This window comes from Cervus canadensis, chromosome 21 (genome assembly GCF_019320065.1).
Source record: "Cervus canadensis isolate Bull #8, Minnesota chromosome 21, ASM1932006v1, whole genome shotgun sequence".
Lineage (NCBI taxonomy): Eukaryota > Metazoa > Chordata > Mammalia > Artiodactyla > Cervidae > Cervus > Cervus canadensis.
The window spans coordinates 39,956,905-39,979,678 of NC_057406.1; the positions used below are offsets into that span (position 1 = coordinate 39,956,905).

At 41.5% G+C, this 22,774-nt stretch overlaps 1 protein-coding gene across 7 annotated transcripts in view; it reads right to left on the reverse strand.

Annotated features, from left to right (window-relative positions):
• The window catches only part of DENND5B (DENN domain containing 5B), a 213,413-nt gene extending 201,795 nt beyond the window's left edge, over window positions 1-11,618 (reverse strand). For 6 of the 7 annotated variants that reach the window (XM_043439981.1, XM_043439976.1, XM_043439980.1 and 3 more), the window contains exon 1: window positions 11,194-11,469. In XM_043439981.1, the coding sequence (XP_043295916.1) occupies window positions 11,194-11,320 (127 nt within the window). In that variant the 5' untranslated portion in view covers window positions 11,321-11,469. Of the gene's footprint in view, window positions 1-11,193 lie in introns of all 7 variants that reach the window. The other variant, XM_043439977.1, reaches the window with a different exon arrangement.
• Window positions 11,619-22,774: the final 11,156 nt, after the last annotated feature.

Genomic DNA, 22,774 nt, shown 5'->3' on the forward strand with positions numbered 1-22,774 from the left:
TCAGTGAGACCTCAGAATTTCTTCCCTATGAGATTTTAATGACAATTAAAAATTATGCCAAAAAAAAAAAAAAAAAAGCTTCTCCCCATTATTACAGACAAAAGAACCAAAAGAGCAAGCTGTGGCTTCATGAGGACTAAAGTGAAAATAAGGGTGATCTCTGAAGAACGAATTGGGGGGAAAAAAGTACAAAAACCTGGCCTGTGAGCAAACTTGTGCCATGATGACTATCTGAAACTTAATTTAGATACCAGTTCTACATGATATTTCTTCAAACTATAGAATAATTTTCTGTGTTAAATAAATGACAGTAGGCGTGTCCTGTACTAGAAAAGAGGGAGATAAAGAGGGGAAGAAAACAAGATCTTCGTAGCAGAAACCTGGATTCTTTCGGCCAGAGCACCAGAAAATTATGCAAGACAGATGGACTTACATCACAAGGCCTCTGGGATATAGAAAAAAAGAAAAAAAGTTAAAATATCTCTAAACTGGGTTTCAAATTTAAAACCTAGAGGTCTACAAGCTGTATCTAAGGGTTCGGCCTACTAGTCCACAGCAGGGTTGAACTTAAAAAATTCTACAACTCTAAAATTATAATTATACCTCATATTTTTATCCTATAGTTTAGAAAGCTCTTTGGCAAAACACTGTCACATTTCATAATTGAGAAAAGTATCGAGAAACAATCTAGATCAGCATGAAGAGTTCAAAAACATACTCCCATATGTGTCCTTGAACTATGAATAATCTTTTAAAAAATCTACATGGAAGGGAAGCAAACAGACTACTTTTGCAATGGTATTCCTAATAGAATAGGAATATGTGAAAACTGTTCACAGCTCATGAATAACCAGCTTGGCGGTAGCATAACAAGATAGATTTCCTATCCTGTGTGGGGCTATTCACAATTGCTGGCATAGTGCATGTAACGCCAACTTTCTCTTCCACCACTTAATAAAAGCACATAGGAATGGAAGTGAGAATGACATCATTAGAGGGCGGATACTGAATTAACTCCACTTATTTAAAAACACCACTTAAAACCTCAGCATTTCACCTATTTTTTATTGATTAATTTTTGGCCACGCTGGGTCTTCACTGCTGTCAGTAGGCTTTCTCCAGTTGCAGCAACCAGCGGTTACTCTGCTGCGTGCAAGAGCGTCTCACCACAGTGGCTTCTCTTGTTGCGAAGCTCTGGCTCTAGACTACGTGCTCAGTAGTTGTGGCACACGGGCTTAGCTGATCCATGGGACATGAAACCTTCCTGGACTAGGGATCGAAGCTGTGTCCCCTGCATCGGCAGGCGGATTCTTTATCAATGGACCATCAGAAAGTCCTCAACTATTATTAATAACTGTGACCCAATTCACAGCCGCCAGGCCTGGAAATACGTCACCACCCAGCAGCTGAGGACAGCTGGTCTGGAGGACTTGGAGGGGCAGCAGGGCACAGTGGAAGAGGGCCACCAGGATGCAAGTCCAGCTTTAGCCTTCATTGTCTCTGTGACTCTGGGCAGCAACTCACCAAAGCTCAGCCTCCTCGCCTATAAAGTGATGATAGTAATACATTCAAGTTATTGTGGGGATTCAAGATAATGTTTATAAATCATCAACCACAGCTCATGGCCCAATAAACATTAACTATTTTCATAGCTTCATTATATAAAGGGGATTTCCTGGAGCTACTTCTGACTTAATAGTGCTAGCATGTATCTTTGAAAGTCGTTTTAAAAAAAGCATTATTTCAAACTTAACTTTCTACACCAGTGATGTATAAAAATTTATGAAAGGAAAATAAAAGGCACTAACTTAAGAAATCCATTAATTAAAAGTTACAATATTTAATTCAGAAAAAGTTAGTAAAAATCATGGATTCTTGGGAAAAGTGCAGGAATGAAGGGGAAAGCAACCGTTTCATATTTTTCTAGCCTCATGATGTGCTGTCTCAGCAGTACATAAAACATTTCCATTTTTATTTCTAGAACTCTCAGTTCTTATTCTCCTCACACTAAAACAGCTATCCTTGCATTCTGTTTGAAAAGTAGTGTAGAATACAGCCTCATACTGAAAATTTCTGGAATCTCTGGCTAAGAGGTTATTAAATCTTAAAAAGTCAAGTCTCAGGCAGAAAACATTATACAAAGTACAATAAAAACAAAATATAAATGGGGAAAAATTACAAAGGATTAAACTTTATAGAAAAAGAAAACTGTCCTGGCTGACCAGGCCCAAAACCGATGTGGATGTCCACAAAGGAGGAAATGGAACGCAATTTCCTGAAGTATCCCTCTAAAGACACAACTGAATTTATCAGTGTTCTTTCATACAGCCACTTTCTGAAACTTTAAGAACACTACTCACCATTTATGTGTTCATCACTTGGCACTAGTTTAGAAATAAATAAGACATGTTGTCTGCTTAAGAGGAAAAATCAAAGACTTGCTGGTATCTGCATGCTTGCTTAAAATTGGTGTTTACAAAAAAGTTTATTAATTTTATTTACCTATCATAGCTTATTTCAAGAAGAAAGGAATAGACTAAAAATATTATAAACATAAGAAATTTTAATAGCTTTCCACAAAGCTGACATAGACCTTTTAAAAGATTAATCATTCTTCTATTCTCTTGCATCTTTATCAATTTCAAGTTTCCCATTAAAAAAACAAAAAAAGCTAGTCCACTTTAAAGGTTAAAAAACCCACAAATAAACCAAATATACTAACTTTTATTATTGGTAACAAAAAGAAAAGTTCTATATTTATCTATCTCAAGTGATTTCATTCATTTATTCAAACAATCTAGTCACTGGGTGAAAGTGAAAGCAAAAGTTGCTCAGTCATGTCTGACTCTTTGCGACCCCATGGACTATACAGCCCATGGGATTCTCTAGGCCAGAATACTGGAGTGGGTAGCCTTTCCCTTCTCCAAGGGATCTTCCCAACCCAGGTCTCCCGTATTACAGGTGGATTCTTTACCAGCTGAGTCACAAGGGAAGCCCAAGAATACTGGAGTGGGTAGCCTATCCCTTCTCCAGCGGATCTTCCAGACCCAGGAATCAAACCACAGTCTCCTGCATTGCAGGTGGATTCTTTACCAACTGAGCTATCATGAAAGCCCATCTCAAGTGATTTCATTCATTTATTCAAACAATCTAGTCACTGGATATACAGAACTAAACAAGAGAGACATGGTCCTGCCCTCCAGGAGCCGACAATCGAATGGGAAATATTGACATGCCAAGTACAATATACCTGGAAATAAATAATGTGGAAACAAAGCAGGGAGACTGCAAGGGTTGGGCAGGCATAGAGAGGAAGGACACAACTTTATATAGGATGGTCTGGGAAGGCTACTCTGAGAAGGCAACACTTGTGCAAAAACCTGAACAGGAAGAAGTCAATCTTGCAAAGATGTAGGGCTACCCTGTGCATATGTTGATTATATGTTGAAATAATCTAGATATATAAATAAAATATATCATTAAAATTAATATTACCTGTTTCTTTTTACTTTTCTAAATGTGGCTAGAAATTTTAAAACTATAAATGTGTCTCACATTATATTAATAATTATAATGGACCATGCTGGTCTAGGGGAAGAGGTTCTAGGGAGAGAACAGAAGATAAACAGGCCATGAGATAAGAAGCTTGCCATGTTTAAGAACCTTTAAGAAAACCAATGCAACAGGAAAGATTGTTCCAATCAGAAAAGGTTGGAAAGACAGGCAGAGAGCAGATTATCAAGGGCTCTGCCAACCAGGGTGAACAGACTGAATATCTGTGTCCCACCCCCATAATTCCTATGTTGAAATTTAATCCCTCATGTGATGATATTTGGAGCTTGGGCCTTTGGGATGTGCTTAGGTCACGAGGGTGGAGCCCTCATGAATGGAATTCATACATAATCCTTATAAGAGAGATCTCAGACACACCCTCACCCCTTTCACACAAGACAGTCATCTAGGAACCAGCAAGTAGGAACTCATCAGCACTTCATCTACCAGCACCTTCATCTCGACTTCCCAACCTCTAGAACTGTCAGAAATAAATTTTTCTTGTTTATAAGCAACCCAGTATATGGTATTCTTTTATAGCAGCCTGAATAAACTAAGATACCAATAAAGAATCTGAATCTTGATCTGAATACAAAGACAGTTACTGAAGAATTTTAAGTGGAAAAAATTATTCTAAGATCCCACTGGCTATTTTGTGGAGAACTGGCAGTATCATCCACACTGCTGGAATACAGACTTCTAGAGATTACTTAACATGGTCATTTCAAACAGAGATCTCTGGATTTCTAAGAGTCCATGCAGATAACAACTGAGCGCGCATGAACTAACATTTCAAAAAGCTTACTAAAAAACTGCACAACACAGACTAACTTATTTTTTTCCATTCCTTGTGGCTGAGATTATAATTACTCATCAATCCTCATGTGAAATATGGGGTATATTCAGTCTTCATGTTCTATGTCATTTAGGATTAATCTTTTAAAAAACTGATACACTTAGCTTTTCATTCAAAAACAATTTCCAACCCATAAAGACAGGAGTGCCAAATTCAGAAACCAAGTACCTCATTTAACACCTTCAATACATATAAAAACATGTGAGACCCACAGCTGTCCTAAATAACAGACCCAGGACCAGATTCTCAGCTTCTGACTGTACATACAGCTTTAACAATTGTACTGACAGTCACACCAGCCAAGGTTTCACAAACAAGCAACATTCTTTTTAAAAACTATAAACTTATCTAAGGACAGGTAATTTATGCCAAGAAAAGACAGGTATAAAATCCAATAAGAAGAACAAAAGGTTTAAAATTTTTTGGAAGTAGTGTTTTTATTTGTGCAGTAAATACCTTATACTTCCATTATATCTTATATTCATTAATAAGAACAGGAGTAGTATCAAATATATACTTTTTTAATTTTTGTTTTGATAAATGAATAAAAAATACATGCAGTGCTGCCTGCAAGGAGACAAGCCAGGCCAGGTCTTAAAAGGTAATAAAGACTAGTCTTCTCCTTCTTAACACCTTTTTTTCTACAGAGGTGTTAAACAATAATCACACTTTATTATAAGGTTATCCATGTAGGGTACTGGCAGAATTTATAACCTGTGTGATACAGTATGTATTATGAAGGAGGCATCGAATGTAGAGGTTACAAGCATGGACGGATCATGTCAGACTTTTAATTCAGGCTTCTCACTTCTTGTATGAACCTAGGCAAAGTACTTAAATTCTCTAGCCTCAGTTTCTTCATCTGTAAAATAAAGAAAATAATGCCATCTCCTAAGGGTGTTGTCAGGACGAAATGAGGTAATAGTTATGAAGCATTTAGCCAGTGCTTGGCATGCAGAAAGTTATTTTATTATTCCTATTTTATTGTAGATTCTTTCAAAACAGTGACTGTCACCTATATACTCCTCAATGTGGCACACTCTAAGCATTTAACACTGAAAAATTAATCCAAAGCATAAAGGCTAGCTATGGCTTTACCAAAAGCAAAATTTAGGTCATTATTAATCAAAACTGTTAAGGATTTGGACATACGGCACTTGTTTCCTAAAGTACCTATTTTTTAAAACTGAAGTATAGTTGACTGAAGTACCTTATGTAGGAACTGCCTCTACCCTCTAACAAATTATAGAAGAAAATGTTTTCTTCCATATGGAGTTCAATGGAAATTATGACTAACAATGCATTGTATTCTAGACATTTACTTCTATTACTCCAAGAGTGTCTGTGACCAGAAGTGGAAATGCAAATCAAAGAATATACTCAGGGATGTCAGGACAGTCTGTCTCAACTCCTCAGCACTGGATATTATGTACGTGCCCTCCTCCAGCCTCCTTTTTATCTTCTCGTCCCCTTTCTTCCCCTTTCTCTTACTATTTCTCCTCCAAAGACACTTAAGTTCCTCCGTCCTCCCCTCTTTCCTAACCATCTCATCTTCTCTGCTCTTCTGAGCTCCCTATGCTGGTATGTCCTGCATGAACCAGGGCAGCAGATGCCTGAGCCCTAGGGTTACCACACGGACTTAGCTGCCCTCACTGTTGGGACAATTTCACTGTAAAGAATTTTATTCCAAGTGGATTTTTAAAATCAAGTATCACTATACCACAGCAATTAGACCTTGAATCTTCTTTGGCCCCATTCGAACGGAAATCGATCCTTGTATTATTCCTTCCCCAGCACCCCAGTTACCAGGCCAGACCTTCCAAACTCCCAAACATAATCTACTGTGGACCAAGGATGTCAGCAAAGTTAACAACTGAGGCACTACCAATTGTGCTCAGATCAGGGAAGCTCCTATCCCACCCAGCCCTGTAGGCCTGGCATTGGTTTTTTCTTTTTTCATTTATTTTTATTAGTTGGCGGCTAATTACTTCACAACATTGCAGTGGGTTTTGTCATACATTGACATGAATCAGCCATGGAGTTACATGTATTCCCCATCCCGATCCCCCCTCCCACTGGCATTGGTTTTAAAAGACTTTAGCACAGTCTTGACTATGACATTCAGTCTGGATTAAGAGTAACCCTGAAATGCTTGCTGAACCCAGGTTAAGCTCATCTTTTTTTGAGTTTAAATAACTATGCAGCTTTGTGCATTACAACAACCAAGCTTGGAACTGGTGGTCCAGTGGTTAAGGACTTGCTGCTCTCTCTGCTAGAGCCCTGGTTTCAGTTCCTGGTTGAGGAAGCAAAGTTCCACAAGCTGAATGGCACGGCCAAAAAAAAAGAACAACCAGACTTTAGTCTGGTGCCTGTTCTGATCAAAAGGGATCTCTGAGATCTTAAATTCTCAGTCTTGGTTTCTCCACTCTAAATGATGTCTAAGGTCCCTTCCAGTACTACTGTGGCATGATACTGTCAGTTTTAATGAAATTTTATATCTGAATTCAGAACATGGTCTCCACTGCCTCTAAACTCTAAACCACAGCCAAGACACCAAGGCTAAAAATAAACAGCTGGAGGCACCAAGGAAGATCTCAAAACAAAGCAGGGATCTCATCCATCAGACTTCCATATCTATCAGCATTCCTGAATCCAAGATACCATGGAAAAGCTTTAAGAATATTCTGGTCACCACACAATTTTCAGACTCATTAAACACTATGTACAAGGTACTATGAAAGAGAGCGGCAAAGACCTTTCCCTCTTGGGGGAAGGAATATTTGGGGGCTTGCACATTTACTTTAGTTGAATAAAGGTCTAATTACATCCTTCATTTTCCCACTGCCTAAAAGATCTGTTGCTGTAAATCAAGTCACATAAATTCCTACAGCTTGGTCTTAGAGGAAATGAGAGACATAAAGGAAAATTTCAAAATGACCTACTTCCCTTCACATCAACTAATTCCAGTGACTTCTATTTACACCTCCTTTCTTCTTTATGCAACAGTCAGTCTGAAACATCTTATCTTTAACATTAAAGGAAATTTAAATATTTCTGCTTTAACATTTAAGGAACGTTTTTGTTTATGGATCAAATACATCTTGAAAATACACAGTGAGTAGGAGAAGCACAACAGCTAAGACATGGCAGAGAAGAACAACAGGCAATACTGCTGTGTGTGATTGCATGCTAAGTCACTTAGTTGTGTCCGACTTTTTACCACCCTATGGACTGTAGCCCATCAGGCGCCTCTGCCCATGTGATTCTCCAGGCAAGTATACTAGAGTGGGTTGCCATGCCCTCCTCCAGAGGATCTTCCTGACCCAGGGATCGAACCCATATCTCTTATGTCTCCTGCATTGGCACGTGGGTTCTTTGCCACTAGCACCACCTGGGAAGCTCAATACTGCTATGTCAGTATACATATAGAGAGAGACACCTCCATAAAATCTCTAGGACTTCCATATTTTAAATTTATATATATTTAAATTATTTTCAGTTGTTAAAAGACCTATATGCGATGAAAGAAGTGTTTTCCAATGTTGGTAAAGCAAAGCTTTACTGGAGGAGTGTCTAAAAAGCAAGCTAGAGCCCAGATCACTGAATTACAAGATCTCATTTCTCATAAGATCTCAGTCTATTTAACTGTTACTTCATCATATGGTTCGCGTTCTTCATTTGATAACAATGACCCACCACCTGCAAAGTGTAAAGTCTACGAATATGTATATGTTAAGAAAAAGTCTACAAAGCAACTGGTTTTTGTTTAATAGAAGTCAATTAAGATCTTCTAAAGGCAGGGTGACAACTTGCTAAGAAACAGTATGATAAAAATAGATTAGTTCCAGAAAAGTAAAATAGAAACCTAACTATCATTAACTTTGAAATTAATGCAGCAAAACAGAAACAACCTTGTGACTAATTTGCTTAATTCACCAGCCTTGTTTCCTGATCCCTAAATGTAGCTCTGTGGAAAAAGTTAAGAACTTGGTAGTTGGGTTCATGATACTACCTTCTCTTGTTTTCCTCTTGTCACACTAGCCGCATTTCTTAAACTCCTCAGTTGTTTCCATCTCATCCTTCTCACCTCAGAATGTTCCAATATCCCCAGGACTCAATCCTCAAGCCTCTTCTCTTTTCTATCTATATCCACTCCCTGGGTGACAACACCCAACTTCAAGGCTTTCAACTTACACCTAAAAATAAAGTCAGGGGCCCTGACAGATGTCTTGCCTACTTGGTATTTCTATCTGAATGTCTAATGGGCACCTCAAACTTAATATGTCCAAAGCTAAACTAATCTCCAGCCAGCTTCTCCATCAGTCTTCCAATTTCCGTAAACAGATGCTTGTAATTGTTTAGGGAGAAAATCCTGGAGTCATTTTTTTTTAATCATTTTCTTTTATTACGAATACCATACTCAATTCATCGTGAAGTCCTGCTGGCTCTACCTTCAAGATATACTCAGCTTCTAACCACATAACTTGGTTTAACCCCCAACAACTTTCATCTCAAAGAGTGAAAAAGAGCCTCCTAACTGGTCTGCCTCTTGATATAGTCTAGTCAACATGGCAGCCACAGCCATCTTTTTAGAAGGCAGATCAGATCTCATTACACTGCTCAAAGCCTAGTGATATGGTTTCCCATCTGTAAGTCTAACAGTCTATGAAGCCCTACTTCTTCTCAATGACAACAGCTACTACTCTCCTTCTTACTTGGTATCAGTATGGCCTCCTTGCTGTTACCACAAACCTAGGAACTCTTCCACCTCAGGTCTTTGCACATGCTGTTTCCTCTGCCTACAATGCTGTTCCCTGAGACAATCCACATGGCCAGCTTCCTCAGCTCCTTTAGGGTTCTTTTCAAACATTACCTTATCAGTGAGGCCTTCCCTAACCATCTTATTTAAAATCATTACAACCCTACAAATTCCATCATTCTGTTGGCACTGGCCTACTCTCATCTCCCAGATGTATTTTTCCTCACAGCACTTAATAACCTCTGACAAAATTACATACGTTTATTATTTCTTTACACTACAATGTAAGCTCTATGATGGCAGTGATTTTTTTGACTGCTTTGATTACAGCTGAGCCCAGTGCCTAGAACACAATCTACACCTAAAGGCTTTCAAAACTACTTACTGAATGAATACATTAAATTTTTTTTTTTTTTTACTGTTTTGTTAAAGCCATTTGCACTATGCCCAAAGAGACTCAGGTCACACTTACAGGTGTTGTTTTAGCTTTACTAGGCATACAGACTCAATGAAGAAAAAAATACAGGCTTTTTCCAGTCATCAGTAGCCACTGACAGAAGGTCTCCAAGTGACTCAGTGTCATAAATGTTTAGGGAAATGTCTAGGGGGAAAGGAATTCTAGAAACCTAAAATAACCCCTTCACCAATCCTGAAAGAGGAATCTCTCCAAACATTTCTTTTTTCTAACTCCATAACACTTAACAAAGCCATTCTTAAAACGTACATGAAGAAACGACAGGAATATATAATTACACATAGCCTGGTACTCATCTATCTTTTCAAATAAAATTTTTAAGTAAAACTAGACATAGATTTTGTTGAAAATGTTTTGCTGTGAAACTGACTTAAGATATTCATTTAGCCAAGAGGTGAGTTGGTGGGTATGTTCTAAAGGCTGAACAGTCCTGTTTACTACTGTTTATTATTTAATACATTCTTCACAGTCACTCCCTCCCCGCCAAAAAAGGAAAACACACACACACACACTGGTGCAATCAAGAATGCTATGTCCAAAAAAGCTGTTCTGAAAGGCTATGACCTAAGTGTTTAACACTGACACAGATAAAGTTCAAGCGGTAGATGTCACTTGTCTCACACGTTAAAAAAAAAAAAAAAAAAATCGAGATTCAGAACCCAAGAAGGCAAGCAGAAAGAAATAGGCGTGAAAAATGAAATCAGTCATTTCTCCCTAGGCTCCTCCTGACACTGCGCACACACCCCTGCCCCCTCCACCGCCAGCCTTTAACAGCCCCCTTTCCAGAGGCTGCTCCCCAGCTCAGCCCCGCACTGCGCCATCAAATAATGAGTCAAGAGGACGCACGATGCCCCTCCGGGAAAACACAGGCAGCAATACTCGGTGCACCCAGCTGAGTGGAAATGTCTACTAACTACTTAAACTCGGAACCCTATAGGCGGTATCAACAAAGCATCGTCCTAAGTCCCGAGGTTCAAAGATCTTCGCCAGCCCCCGCGATACTGCCAAATCGACAGGATTCCAAAAGGTGACTCCACCGTCAGCGCAGAACCCGAGGCCGGAGGCGGCGCAGACCGCGAACACTCAAGGATGAAGTCCAGTCAGCCTCCCGCCCGGCGCTCGCCCCGCGGGCCGCCGCAGCCGCCTGGGTGGACTCCCGCCCCGCGGCCCCGCGGCCTCGGACGCCCCCTCCCCGAAGGGTCGGGGCGCCGCGTCACGTGCAGAGGCTGAAACTTCGAGGTCGGGGCTGAGGGTGGGGGGCGGGAGCGCAGCGAGGCCGGGAGTTAACGTGCCCGGTGACTCACCGGCCGCCCCCGCGGGCAGCTGCGGGCGAGGGGGCCGGCTTGTGGGCACCCGCGGGCTCAGCAGAGCACCCTGCACGCGGAATAAATAACAATGTCATTAAATCGCTGCCCTAGAGCCTGGCCGGCCAGCGAGCGAGCGCCACCGGGAGCTGACTTTGTCTGGAGCCGGCACCCCGCCTCCCGCGCGTCCCCGCAGCGTCCCCCGCGTCCCTGAGGGGGACCCCGCGCTGCCGCAGCCCGGCCTTACCCGCCAGCTCGTCCGGCTCCAGCCCGCTGTCCGCGTCGATCCCGCACAGCACGAAGTAGTGCGCGAAGCGGCAGGCGGCCGGGGAGGAGCCCGAGGCCGGGCCGGGCGCCGCGCCGCTCCCGCTCATCCCGGCCGCGATGCTCCTGTCGCCGCCGTCGCCTGAGAGGACACGCTGCTGAGGCTGCCACTCGGGCTTCGGTCTCCGCGCGCCCGCCCTAGGGCGACCCGGGCGAGCCCATGGCCGCGCAGCCGCCGCTCGTCAGCGCAGCCTCGCTCCTCGCTCGGCGCCGGGGAAGCGGCCTCGAGCTCGTGCCCGGTCGGTCCCGCTCCCGGTGCCCGGCGCGGGAGGGGCAGACGGGGGGAGTGTCGCCGTGAGAGGCCCGCGTCGCCGCAGCTGCGCTCGCGAGCTGGGAGCCTCGGCGTCTGGCGCCCGCCGGTCAGCTGAGCGGCGTTCTGGCGGTGGGAGCGCGGGGAGGGCGCGGGCGCGGGCGCTGAGGGGAGGGCGCGCTCGCGAGGGGCGGGAGCGCGCGTTTCGGCTGTACGTGCGCGCGCGTCCAGCGGGCTCGGAGGGAGCACCGGATGCTGGCGGGATTCGTGCCAGCCCGGCGGCCCGGGCTGCGGCTCAAGGGCGACCCCACACACGCGCCTCCGGCTGCCAGCAAGAGGCAAAGCCGCAGAGGGGATGCTTCCTATCCTGAATTTTTAAAAAAGAAATGCAGCTTGGGGAAAGGTTAACGGCTGCTCCGAAATCATTTCCCACAACGATCTGGAGCATCAACATACTTTAAACTGACAAGTGCGGATGTCCATCTTATTTTAAGATCGTAGTCCTTGAATCCTTCCACCAGCGCTCAACCCCGCTCACAAGCCATCCTTCCTCACCGAATCGGTGCCTACTCAATGGCACAAAGAAAACAAAAAAACCCACTCAATATCCACAAAGCTTTAAGACTTCTAAAATGACCACAGTTATCAACTTCCCCTAGCCGACCCATTCCGTAATTTATCCTGACATTTTCCAGGTCAGTGTAATGTAGTCAAGGCGCTCCAGTTCCCCAGCTCTGTACTCATTTGAACTTATCTGCTCTTCCAGCAGGTACAATCGGCGGCTGATAAGACAAAAGGAATTAAACCCTGAACTCTTCTCTTCACAAGGCTATGGCTTTCTTACTCTGCTCTTTCCTCTGACTTCCCCCTCTTCACAACGACATCACAGATCTTCTCTTACTCCTTTGAAAAGTGAAAAACTAAATCCATACTATCTCCACATTGTCACCCCTTCCACACCACTTCGGTACGCTTTTTTAGGGATTTGGGTATAAGGTACGCGGTGGGGTGAGGGGAGCGTGTGGGTGTGCGTCGTGACACCCGGTAGACACACAAGCAAATATTCCAGGAAGGTGGACTGAGAGACCGAACCTCAGATTTGACTGGAAAATGTTCTCCCTGAAAGATATGTATGGAAGTTCAGTGGGCTTCCCAGGGGGCGCTAATGGTAAAGAGCCCCCCAGCCAACGTAGGAGACTAAGGGACAGGGGTTTGGTCCCTGAGTCTGGAAGATCCCTTGGGGAAGGGCACAGCAACCCACTCTGTATTCTTGCCTGGAGAATCCCATGGACAGAGGAGCCTGGCGGGCTACAGTTCACCAGGTTGCAAAGAGTCGGAGTCGACTGAGCGACTGAACACTCACTCAGGTGGCTCAGTGGTAAAGAACCTGCCTGCCAGTGCAGGAAACCCCAGGGAGAAAAGCTCCATCCCTGGGTTGGGAAGATCCCTCTGAGAAGGAAATAGCGACCCACTCCAGTATTCTTGCCTGGAAAACCTCATGGAGGAGCCTGATGTGCTACAGTCCATAGAGCACACACATGCGTACCATCATTTACTGTAGCTTGTACCCTCACTTTCTCTTCGGGTTTGAAGTGTAAGAAGAATTAAAAAAATCAGAATGAGCCACAGCCTGGGTAATGCACCTTTAGCTCCTATTGCACCCTGCACTTTTCCTTCAAAACACTTACAGTGACCTTTTCTGTGTCTGTCTGCTCGACTGGAGTCAGGATCCTGCTAGGTTCAGCCTGTTTCTATTTTTAGTGTCTAGCAGAACCCTGATCCATCTAGCCCCTCAATTCATGTTTATTAAATGAATGAAAGAAGGGTGGTTATCTCAGTAGTAACAAGTTGTTGATGCTACTAGGAAAATACAGAAACTCTATCTGTGACATATTTATAAACATATGCTAATTTGCTATTATAAAATGATTGCTTTTTCTCATATAGACAGAACTGAAATATGTAAAACAATTTCACTAATAAGGAGGGGAGGGAATGACAGGATGTGTATGTGTTTCTCCTGTCTTCGCTGGTAGATCCTTACAGAATGTTTGTTTGATTCTAGATTAATAGAGGACAATAAAAAATGAATTCACTGAACTAGCCAAGGGATATGGTACTTTTGTTGATTTGAAAAGCAACTGACTTTTTAAAAAATTTTATTTGGCTGTGCCGGATCTTAGTTGTGCTATGTGGGATCTTTTAGTCATGGCTAAAATCTTCCCTAAAGGTTTCAATAGAGTTATCACACGTTACAAGGTTAAAACTCTAATTTGAAAATACCTGGGTATGTTCCTAATTATCACATCGAAGCAACACTGTGGTATATTCTGCATTAAGCTGCAATAAAATAAAGTTGAAAGAATAACCAAGAGAGACTTCCCTAGCGGTACAGTATTTAAGAGTCCGCTGTGCAATGCGGAGGAAGCGGGTTCGAGCCTTGGTCAGGGAAGTAAGAGCCCACGTGCCTTGGAGCACCTAAGCCTGTGTGCCACAGCTGGAGAGCCTAAGACAACAGAAGATCCTACATGATGAAGATCTCAGTAAAAAAAAAAAAACAAGAATTAACTATACATCAATGCACATATGTTTTCCTCTAAAATGATGACACAGAAATAAATTAGCTAAGTGAATAAAATGACTTAAATCTTACAAGTTATTTAAACTGTGTTGAGGAGGGGAGAGATCATATCCCTATTCCCAGGCTAAGATAACCCTTGTTGGTACCATTCTTCCTTTCCACCATGTCATCTACACATATTCATAACCAAGAGACACAGGATTGCTAAAGAAACTACTCAGAGCCCTAGACATTCCTTCGACCACAGTTTACTAGTAGTCAGAGTCACCATATGTTGTGCCAGGTTAGCAGTAATCAGTTAATTCCTCATTCCTGTGCCGCCTGCAGGCAGCAAACCCTGGCATGGCTGAACCTCTCCACACATAAGTCATCCCCCTCATTGGAGGTTTTACCAGAGAGTCCTTTAGAGATCATTGCTCAAATACTTACAGCATTGCCTTCCATTTTGCTGCTGTTCCTGGTACATATGCTGCCCGACTGGAAACCTACAGTGGAGGCAACAATCCCATAGCACCAAACATGCCAAATAATCACAATTCCAACAAAAGATTCTCTCTTGTGGTAGAATTTTTTTGAGTAACGTTTTCTTCTGCTAGCTAAAAAGCTTTCTGGGAAAATCTTACTGCAATGAAAAATTATTTGGAAAATCAATAATCATATTCCCTCATCATTAGTTTCAGAAAAAGCATTAGTTTATGCCAATAAGAGTTTGGTGGCAGAAATTCCCTGGTGGTCCAAAGGTTGAGAATCCACATTCCAATGAAGGGACACGGGTTCAATCCTTGGTTGGGGAACTAAGATCCCTCATGCCTCAGGGCAACTTAGCCTGTCAGTTCAGTTCAGTTCAGTCCCTCAGTCGTGTCCAATGCTTTGCGACCCCGTGAACCGCAGCATGCCAGGCCTCCCTGTCCATCACCAACTCCTGGAGTCTACCCAAACCCATGTCCATTGGGTCGGTGATGCCATCCAACCATCTCATCCTCTGTCGTCCCGTTCTCCTCCTGCCCTCAATCTTTCCCAGCATCACGGTCTTTTCAAATGAGTCAGCTCTTCGCATCAGGTGGCCAAAATATTGGAGTTTCAGCTTCGACATCAGTCCTTCCAATGAACACCCAGGACTGATCTCCATACTCTGCAATTATTGAGCCCATGCAATCTGGAGCCTATGCTCCACAACAAGAGAAGCCCAAGCACCGTAACCAGAAGCCCCATGCAAGGTACAAATAGAGAATGCCCTTGTACTGCAACGAAGATCCAATGCAACCAAAAAAAAAAAAAATAGAGTTTGGAAGCAAAACAGCCAACTCACAGTTTTGCATAAATCTGTTTCCACCTTAAACGATGGGTCTAAGATTATAAAAAACCTTTTGTCTAAATCATTATGCTAATGATCTGAGAATATGAAACTAAATAAGACACAATCCCTCTTCTTCAGGAGTTTATAGTCTAGCAGGAAGGAAAATAGATGGGTAAACTTCATGGCAAATAGATAGGGAAACAATGGAAACAGTGACAGACTTTATTTTCTTGGGCTCCAAAGTCACTGCAGATGGTGACTGCAGCCATGAAATTAAAAGATGCTTGCTCCTTGGAAGAAAAGCTATGACCAACCTAGACAGCATATTGAAAATCAGAAGCATTACTTTGCTGCCAAAGGTCTGTCTAGTCAAAGCTATGGTTTTTCCAGTAGTCATGTATGGATGTGAGAGTTGGACCATAAAGAGGACTGAGTGCTGAAGAATTGATGCTTTTAGACTGTGGTGTTGGAGAAGATTCTTGAGAGTCCCTTGGACTGCAAGGAGATCAAACCAGTCAATCTTAAAGGAAATCAGTCCTGAATATTCATTGGAAGGACTGATGCTAAAGCTGAAACTCCAATATTTGGCCACCTGATGCAAAGAGCTGACTCATTAGAAAAGGCCCTGATGCTGGGAGAGGTTGAAGGCATGGCGAAGAGGAGAGGAGAAGGGAATGACAGAGGATGAGATGGTTGGATGGCATCATGGACTCAATGGACATGAGTTTGAGCAAGCTCCAGGAGATGGTGAAGGACAGAGAAGCCTGGCATGCTGCAGTCCATGGGACTGCAAAAAGTTAGACATGACTGAGCAACTGAACAACAACAACAAGGAAGGAAAATATTTTTCAAAACAAATTAAAATACCATTAAAAATAGTAAAAAATAAAATATTGTATATTCCACATGACACGTTCTATAAATATGTGGGATGTAGTGAACAGAAGTCAGATCTTATTAAGGAATCCAGTATGACGCCACGAAAGTGGTCATATTTGAAATAGTCTTATAAGAGAAATAGGAGGTAGAACTGGGAGGGAACATTCAGACACAGAAGAAATGACTGGAGTATAAAAGTGTACAGAGGACAGAAGTTCAGTTGGAGCCACAGCATGAAGAGCCTTGAATGCTAGGCGGTAGGGGTGACTCACTTTCTTGGTTTTGCTGATACCTGAGAGCTCGGCTTAGCTAGCTTTGAATGAATTTAACACAAAATATTTGAAATCAACTAAGCTATCTCCCTCATTTTACAAATGAAAATGTCTTAAGTTCCATGGGATTTTTGTGACTTACCCAAACACACACTGTCAGTGGTGGGACCAGGAACAAAACCAAAGACTGGATTGTAGACTATTTAAGGCCTTCTCAGCTCTGATGTCTGTGTGTATGTGTGCACACACACTCAGTCATGTCTGACTCTTTGCAACCCCATGGACTGTAGTCCCCCAGGCTCCTCTGTCCATGGAAATGTCCAAGCAAGAAAACTGGAGTAGGATGCCATTCCCTTCTCCAGGGGATCTTCCAGACCCAGGGATCGAACCTGTGTCTCCTGAGTCTCTTGCATTAGCAGGCCAATTCTTTACCACAGAGCCACCTGGGAAGCCCTCTGATGTCTATAAGTCTATGAAATCTCTCTACCTGAGTTGACTAATCTTTTCCCTCTGTTCTGCTTATGACTTCTCATCAGAGGTCCATTTCAGAGTTTGATTATTTTTTCTTTTGTGAAGAAAATTTTTCAAGCATATGGAAAGACTAGAATAATGGACACCTGTATACCTATCATTAGTTTTTAAAACTTTTGTTATGGTAAAGTCACATTATATAAAATATACTATTTTAACTATATTTAACAGTATAGTTCAGGGGCACTAAATACATTCACATTGTTGTGCAACTCTCACCATCATCCTCCTGAATTTTTCATCTTCCTAAATTGAAACTCTGTCCCCATTGAACACCAACTACCCATTCTCCCTCCCCCGTCCCAACCTCCTGCCTCTACCATCTACCAGGGTACTTTATGATTCTATGAATTTGACTATTCTCCCATCACCCAGTTTGAATATTAACATTTTGCCCTTTAATTGTTTTATTACTGAACTTCGTGGGTGGTTAGTCACTCAGTCGTGTCCAACTCTTCGTGACCCTGTGGACTATAGCCCACTAAGCTTCCCTGTCCATGGGATTCTCCAGGCAAGAACACTGAAGCAGGTTGCCATTTCCTCCTCCATTTGACTGAAGTATTTGAAAGTAAATAAGGTACAAGATTAGTCAACATTTTGAATATGTCTGTCGTATCTAAAGTTTCACGTAAAGGTTTCCTTACTTTCTCAATGAAATATCTAGACTTTCTTTTTTCCTTTTACCTCACATAAAATACCCAACATTAGTTCCTTTTCATCATCTAGTCCTGTTCTTTCTCTTTTTCCCAATAATACTTTAGTAGATTTATGTGTAATTGTTTTCTCAGGACTGCCTCCTTCTGAGAACCTCCTTCCTTTCATTCCAACCAAATTGCTCTCTCAGGAGCTGCAATGATATTCTACAATGCCACATACATGCGCGCGCACGCGCGCGCGCGCACACACACACACACACACACACACACACACACACACACACACACACACACACACTCCTCTCAGAAGAATTGATTGGTCTAGAAGAAGGCTTATGGCTCAAGCTGGGCCAATAAGAGATTCCCCATTGGTTTTGGACTTAGGGCCCAGAGAGTTGAGGTGGTCTCTCTGCAGATGGCCAGTGTTGTAAGCTGAAAACTTCAGGAGATACCAGTGGTCATGTTTCTGTTATGTGAAGAAAAATAGTCTGCAGCGAGAGAGAAGAATGAGACTGACACCCAGGACAGAGAAGACAAATGCAGCAAACATCCTCTATCGTTATTGTGAATTTGACATTTTTTTTTTTGCCTAAGGTAATTTAAGTTGGGATTCTGCCACTTGCAGCCAAAAGAGCACATATTTAAGTGTGATTTGGCCTGGAGAATGTTGATAGGAAGAATTGGGCAAAACCTTCAGGCTACCCCAGGCTAAAAAGTATAAAGACTTGTCTACACATCCACTCAGCCCCTGATTCAAAAGCTATGAAAAGAAGCTCTATTTCTGTTTGTTTTAAAGATTTCTGCGTGTGTGCACGCTAAGTCACTTCAGTCGTGTCCAACTATCTGCAATCCTGTGGACTGTAGCCTGCAAGGCTCCTCTGTCCATGGGATTCTCCAGGCAAGAATACTGGAGTGGGTTGCCATGCCCTCCTCCAGGGGATCTTCCCAACCCAGGGATCGAACCTGAGTCTCTTAACATCTCCCCACATTGGCAAGCAGGTTCTTTACTGCTAGCACCACCTAGGAAGCCCTCAAGATCTCTATATAACTATAAATACATAAACCTATAGAAACTAAGTGTACCTTATCTGTCTACTTCTTGAAATAATAGCAAACTATATTTAAAATATCATAGATTTATTTCCTCAATTGTTGATAGATTGCATTTTGTGCTCAGAAATCTTCCCCCAGGCCATACTCTGACACAGCACACAGAAGGGAACATTTGAGACTGCAGAGCATCTACGTTTACCCTAGTATTGCCATCCCATGTAAGTTCTAGGAGGAAAGAAAACAGCTGAATCTTCAATGCTTGCAACATTTAATTAGATTATCTTCTTCCATCAGAGAAATGAGGACTATGAATGTTAGACTTTGCTATCCGTCACCCAGGAGAACAGTAAGGGTAAATGAGGTGCCACAAGTGTTACAGTAGTAGAAGTCCCTCCTTATGGAAACATGAGGCAAGAGGAAAGGAAGTTCCTCCCTAAGGAGTGTTTGTTTAATCAGAATCCATTCCCCTCCCTTCATTGTGTAGCCTGGATGTTTGGGTGGGATTGGCCTTACCACTAACTCTAGGGTGAGGCTTTGTGAACCTATGACCCTTTCAAGGGTTAATGATTTGGAGATGTACAATTGTCCTAAGCTGGTCTACTTAGAGTGAGGTTCAGAACATTTGTTTGACAGTTGGAGGAAGGAGCACCATCTTCTCATTTTGGATGTCAGTAAGGAAGAATACAGAATTGCTGGTAGCCCTATGGGGGAAAGCCAGACCAAGGATGAAGCCAACATACAGGTCAGTGCAGAGAGTAGAGAAACTCTGAAAAGCAGATTGTATCGTGAACTCTGGGTCAAATCACACAAGAAGCCAGCTCAGTATCTGAAATTTGTCGGTTAATGTGAGCCGATACATTTCTTTTAGTGTTTCAACCAGTTTGGGTTATTTTTCTTTTACTTGCAACTAAAAGTATGCCCCCCAAATAAGGGGATTGATCTGTAAGATCCTTCCCAGTTTTAAAGAAAAAATCATACATATTCTATACCTAAAAGGAAAGAATATGTAAGTCCATATTCTGGAGGAAAAAACAACCCAGGCTTATCTCTTCCCAAGGAGGTAACAACAATAAGTCACTAGAATCTTGGGCAACTAGGGCAGGCTCCCCACTGAGAATCAGGGCCCATAGAATGAGGAAGAAATTGATAGTTTTTTTGGTTGGATGGATTCCTTGTCACAAAGCCAAGACTGAGAATGTAAGAGTAGCAGTTAAAATACAGATATTCCATCAAAATTTAGAACACTCCTACCTTTTGGTTCAACAGTTCTGCTTCTCAAAACCTCTCCTACAAAAATATACACGTAAAGGATATGTGTGCAATGATGTTACCTGAAACATTGTTTATGATATTAAAAAATATGGAGGCAATCTTATTTCTACCAAGAGGAAGTGGTTATATAAATTATAGTATATTTATGTGGTGTAATGCTAAGAAAGAAGTTGCATTGATGGAAAAAGAAAAATTATCCACTACATGGTTGAATGGAAAATCAAGAAATAAAATATGTAGTATGACTCTGTGTTAAAAATAAACTATACATATGTTTGTGCTTAAAAATATGAAAAACATCCACTTTTTATTTTTTATATCCCTGAATATTAAATTTATAAATTATTAAAAATTGTACAACAGTCATCTATTGCTTTTCTGTAATTCAAAATCTTTCTTTTTAAGGTGTATGTGTATTTTTCTGTGAGAAAAGATTATCAACATTGTGAATCATAGACATTCTCATATACATAACTCACACTTGCAACTATTTTGCTGACTTACTCTTTAGGGTAATTCGAATGACTATAGATAAAGTCATATTGAATATATGCATACATACACATGCATGCATAATGAAGAATGAATTGAAAATTCTTTTTTAAATAATTTCATTTATTTATTTTTGGTTGCTCTGGGTCTTCATTGCTGCATTGCTGCATGCGGGTTTTCTCTAGTTGAGTGCACAGGCTTCTCATTGCGATGGTTTCTCTTGTTTCGAAGCCTGGGCTCTAGGTCATGTGGGCTCAGTAGTTGTGGCACACAGGCTCAGTTGTGCCAAGGCATGTGAAATCTTCCCGGAGCATGGAGCAAACCCATGTCCCTTGCATTAGCAGGCAGATTCCCAATCCCTAGACTATCAGGGAAGTCCTCAGGAATTCTTATTGAGTGCCTACTATACGTCTGGCAGTGTTCTAGTGATGTGTCAAAGAGTCCTATAGATTTACAGTGTTGCACATAAGGAGATCCAAAATAGTCCCAAGAATACAAGTAACTATAAATGTTGAAATATAGCGGGGTTTAATGTTTATGTATGCATAATTTTCAATCATCAAAACTATTTAATTTTTCTATTCAGTAATGAACTCAATTTCATGTTATAAATGTGTAATCTTCCTCAGTTTCAACTATAAATTTCATGGTTGAAAGCACCAAATTGAAGAGCCAACTAAATAAAACTACCAATCTTGATTTGGGTGTATTTTGGATCCACCATTTTTAGACTCTTACCACATGCTGGAATTTAAACCTGAGTTCTCAGTTTCAGACTTCGTATACAATTTCGAATACCTTCTCTAAATCACAAAACTCTCACTCATCTACTTTCTCCCACTCTAAATTCAGAGGCATTTGTATTTAGTCCGACATAGTGTATTCCTGCAATATTAATTAATTCATTTATATATATATATCTTTTTCTTCCAACTTGTGTAGCTGAGAGCTTACGGAGGTTAGGAACTGTTTTCTCTCTCCTCACATCCACGCATCACAGTTTACTCTTTCAAAAAGTTGACTAAATGCATCCCTCGGCTTCCTCGACAAAGAGCATATGTTCAAACTAAAAATAGAACACAGATCCTCTGTGTTTTTCGGTCATAATCAATAAGACTATTCATGAGGCAATTATTTTAAGCTTAGCAATTTAGACATAACCACATCATTGAATTAGCCTTGAAATCTCAGAAAGAAATCATAGGATGTTTATTCACCTTAGTTGCTTCTAAGCAACTGTTATCCTCCAAGCTTAGAACTCCCTTGATCATTTCCAGGGAGCAATTTTAGATTACATAACAGTTTTTAGAATACATTGTGGAAAGTACCTCTTCTGTTTCAGGAAAACTGGACCCTTTCTCTCACAATCTCTCTCCCTCTCCCCCTCTTTTTGTAAAAGAATTCTTCTCAAAAAAAAAAAGAATTCTTCTCCTATGACTATTTCCTTGAACTTCAGACTCCAACGATAATTAAAGGTAACAAGAAAGATGCTGGGAGAAAAGCCAATTTAATTGTACTATCCTGAATAATTGTTTCTGACTTCCAGCTTGCCCATTGTGATTCTTTGGCAGGAAAGAATTAATATCAGACTCCAACAATCTTCAAACAAGTAAAAATTATAATCTGGTGGGTGCCTATTTAAAGTAACAGAATCCAAGGCAACACAAGAGGCTTAATTTTAGATATGCATGTTATTAACTAACAGTAGGAAAGAACACTGTCTAGTACTGAAGAACCAAGAGCAGGAAACAACCATTTTAAATTTACACTCCCATTTCTTCAAGGTTTGAGCTAGATAATACAGTTTCAACTCTCTGTATTTAGCTGTTCTGTCCTTAAATTTTGTTGTTTGCTTAACTTTTATCACTTTACAAAATTGCTATCTAGGCTTATAAAACACCAAGCTCCATGTCTTAGTTAAGGCTGCAAGTAATAAATTATCATAGACTGGGAGGTTTAAGCATAGAAATTTATTTCCCACAGTTTTGAAGGCTGAGAAATCTAAAATCAAAGGGCCAGCTTAGTTGTTTGGGAAGAGTGCTCTTCCCAGTATGCAGACAACCATCTTCAAGTTATATCTTCACATGGTGGTGAGGGGGTGTTGGTGGTAAGGGTGGCAAGAGTGTCTAATTTAGGGATACAAAAATTAATTGATAGCTAGAAATGTTAAAATATTATGGAACCATCTTTCGAACATTGTTGGGTAAAAAGTGAGTTCTGG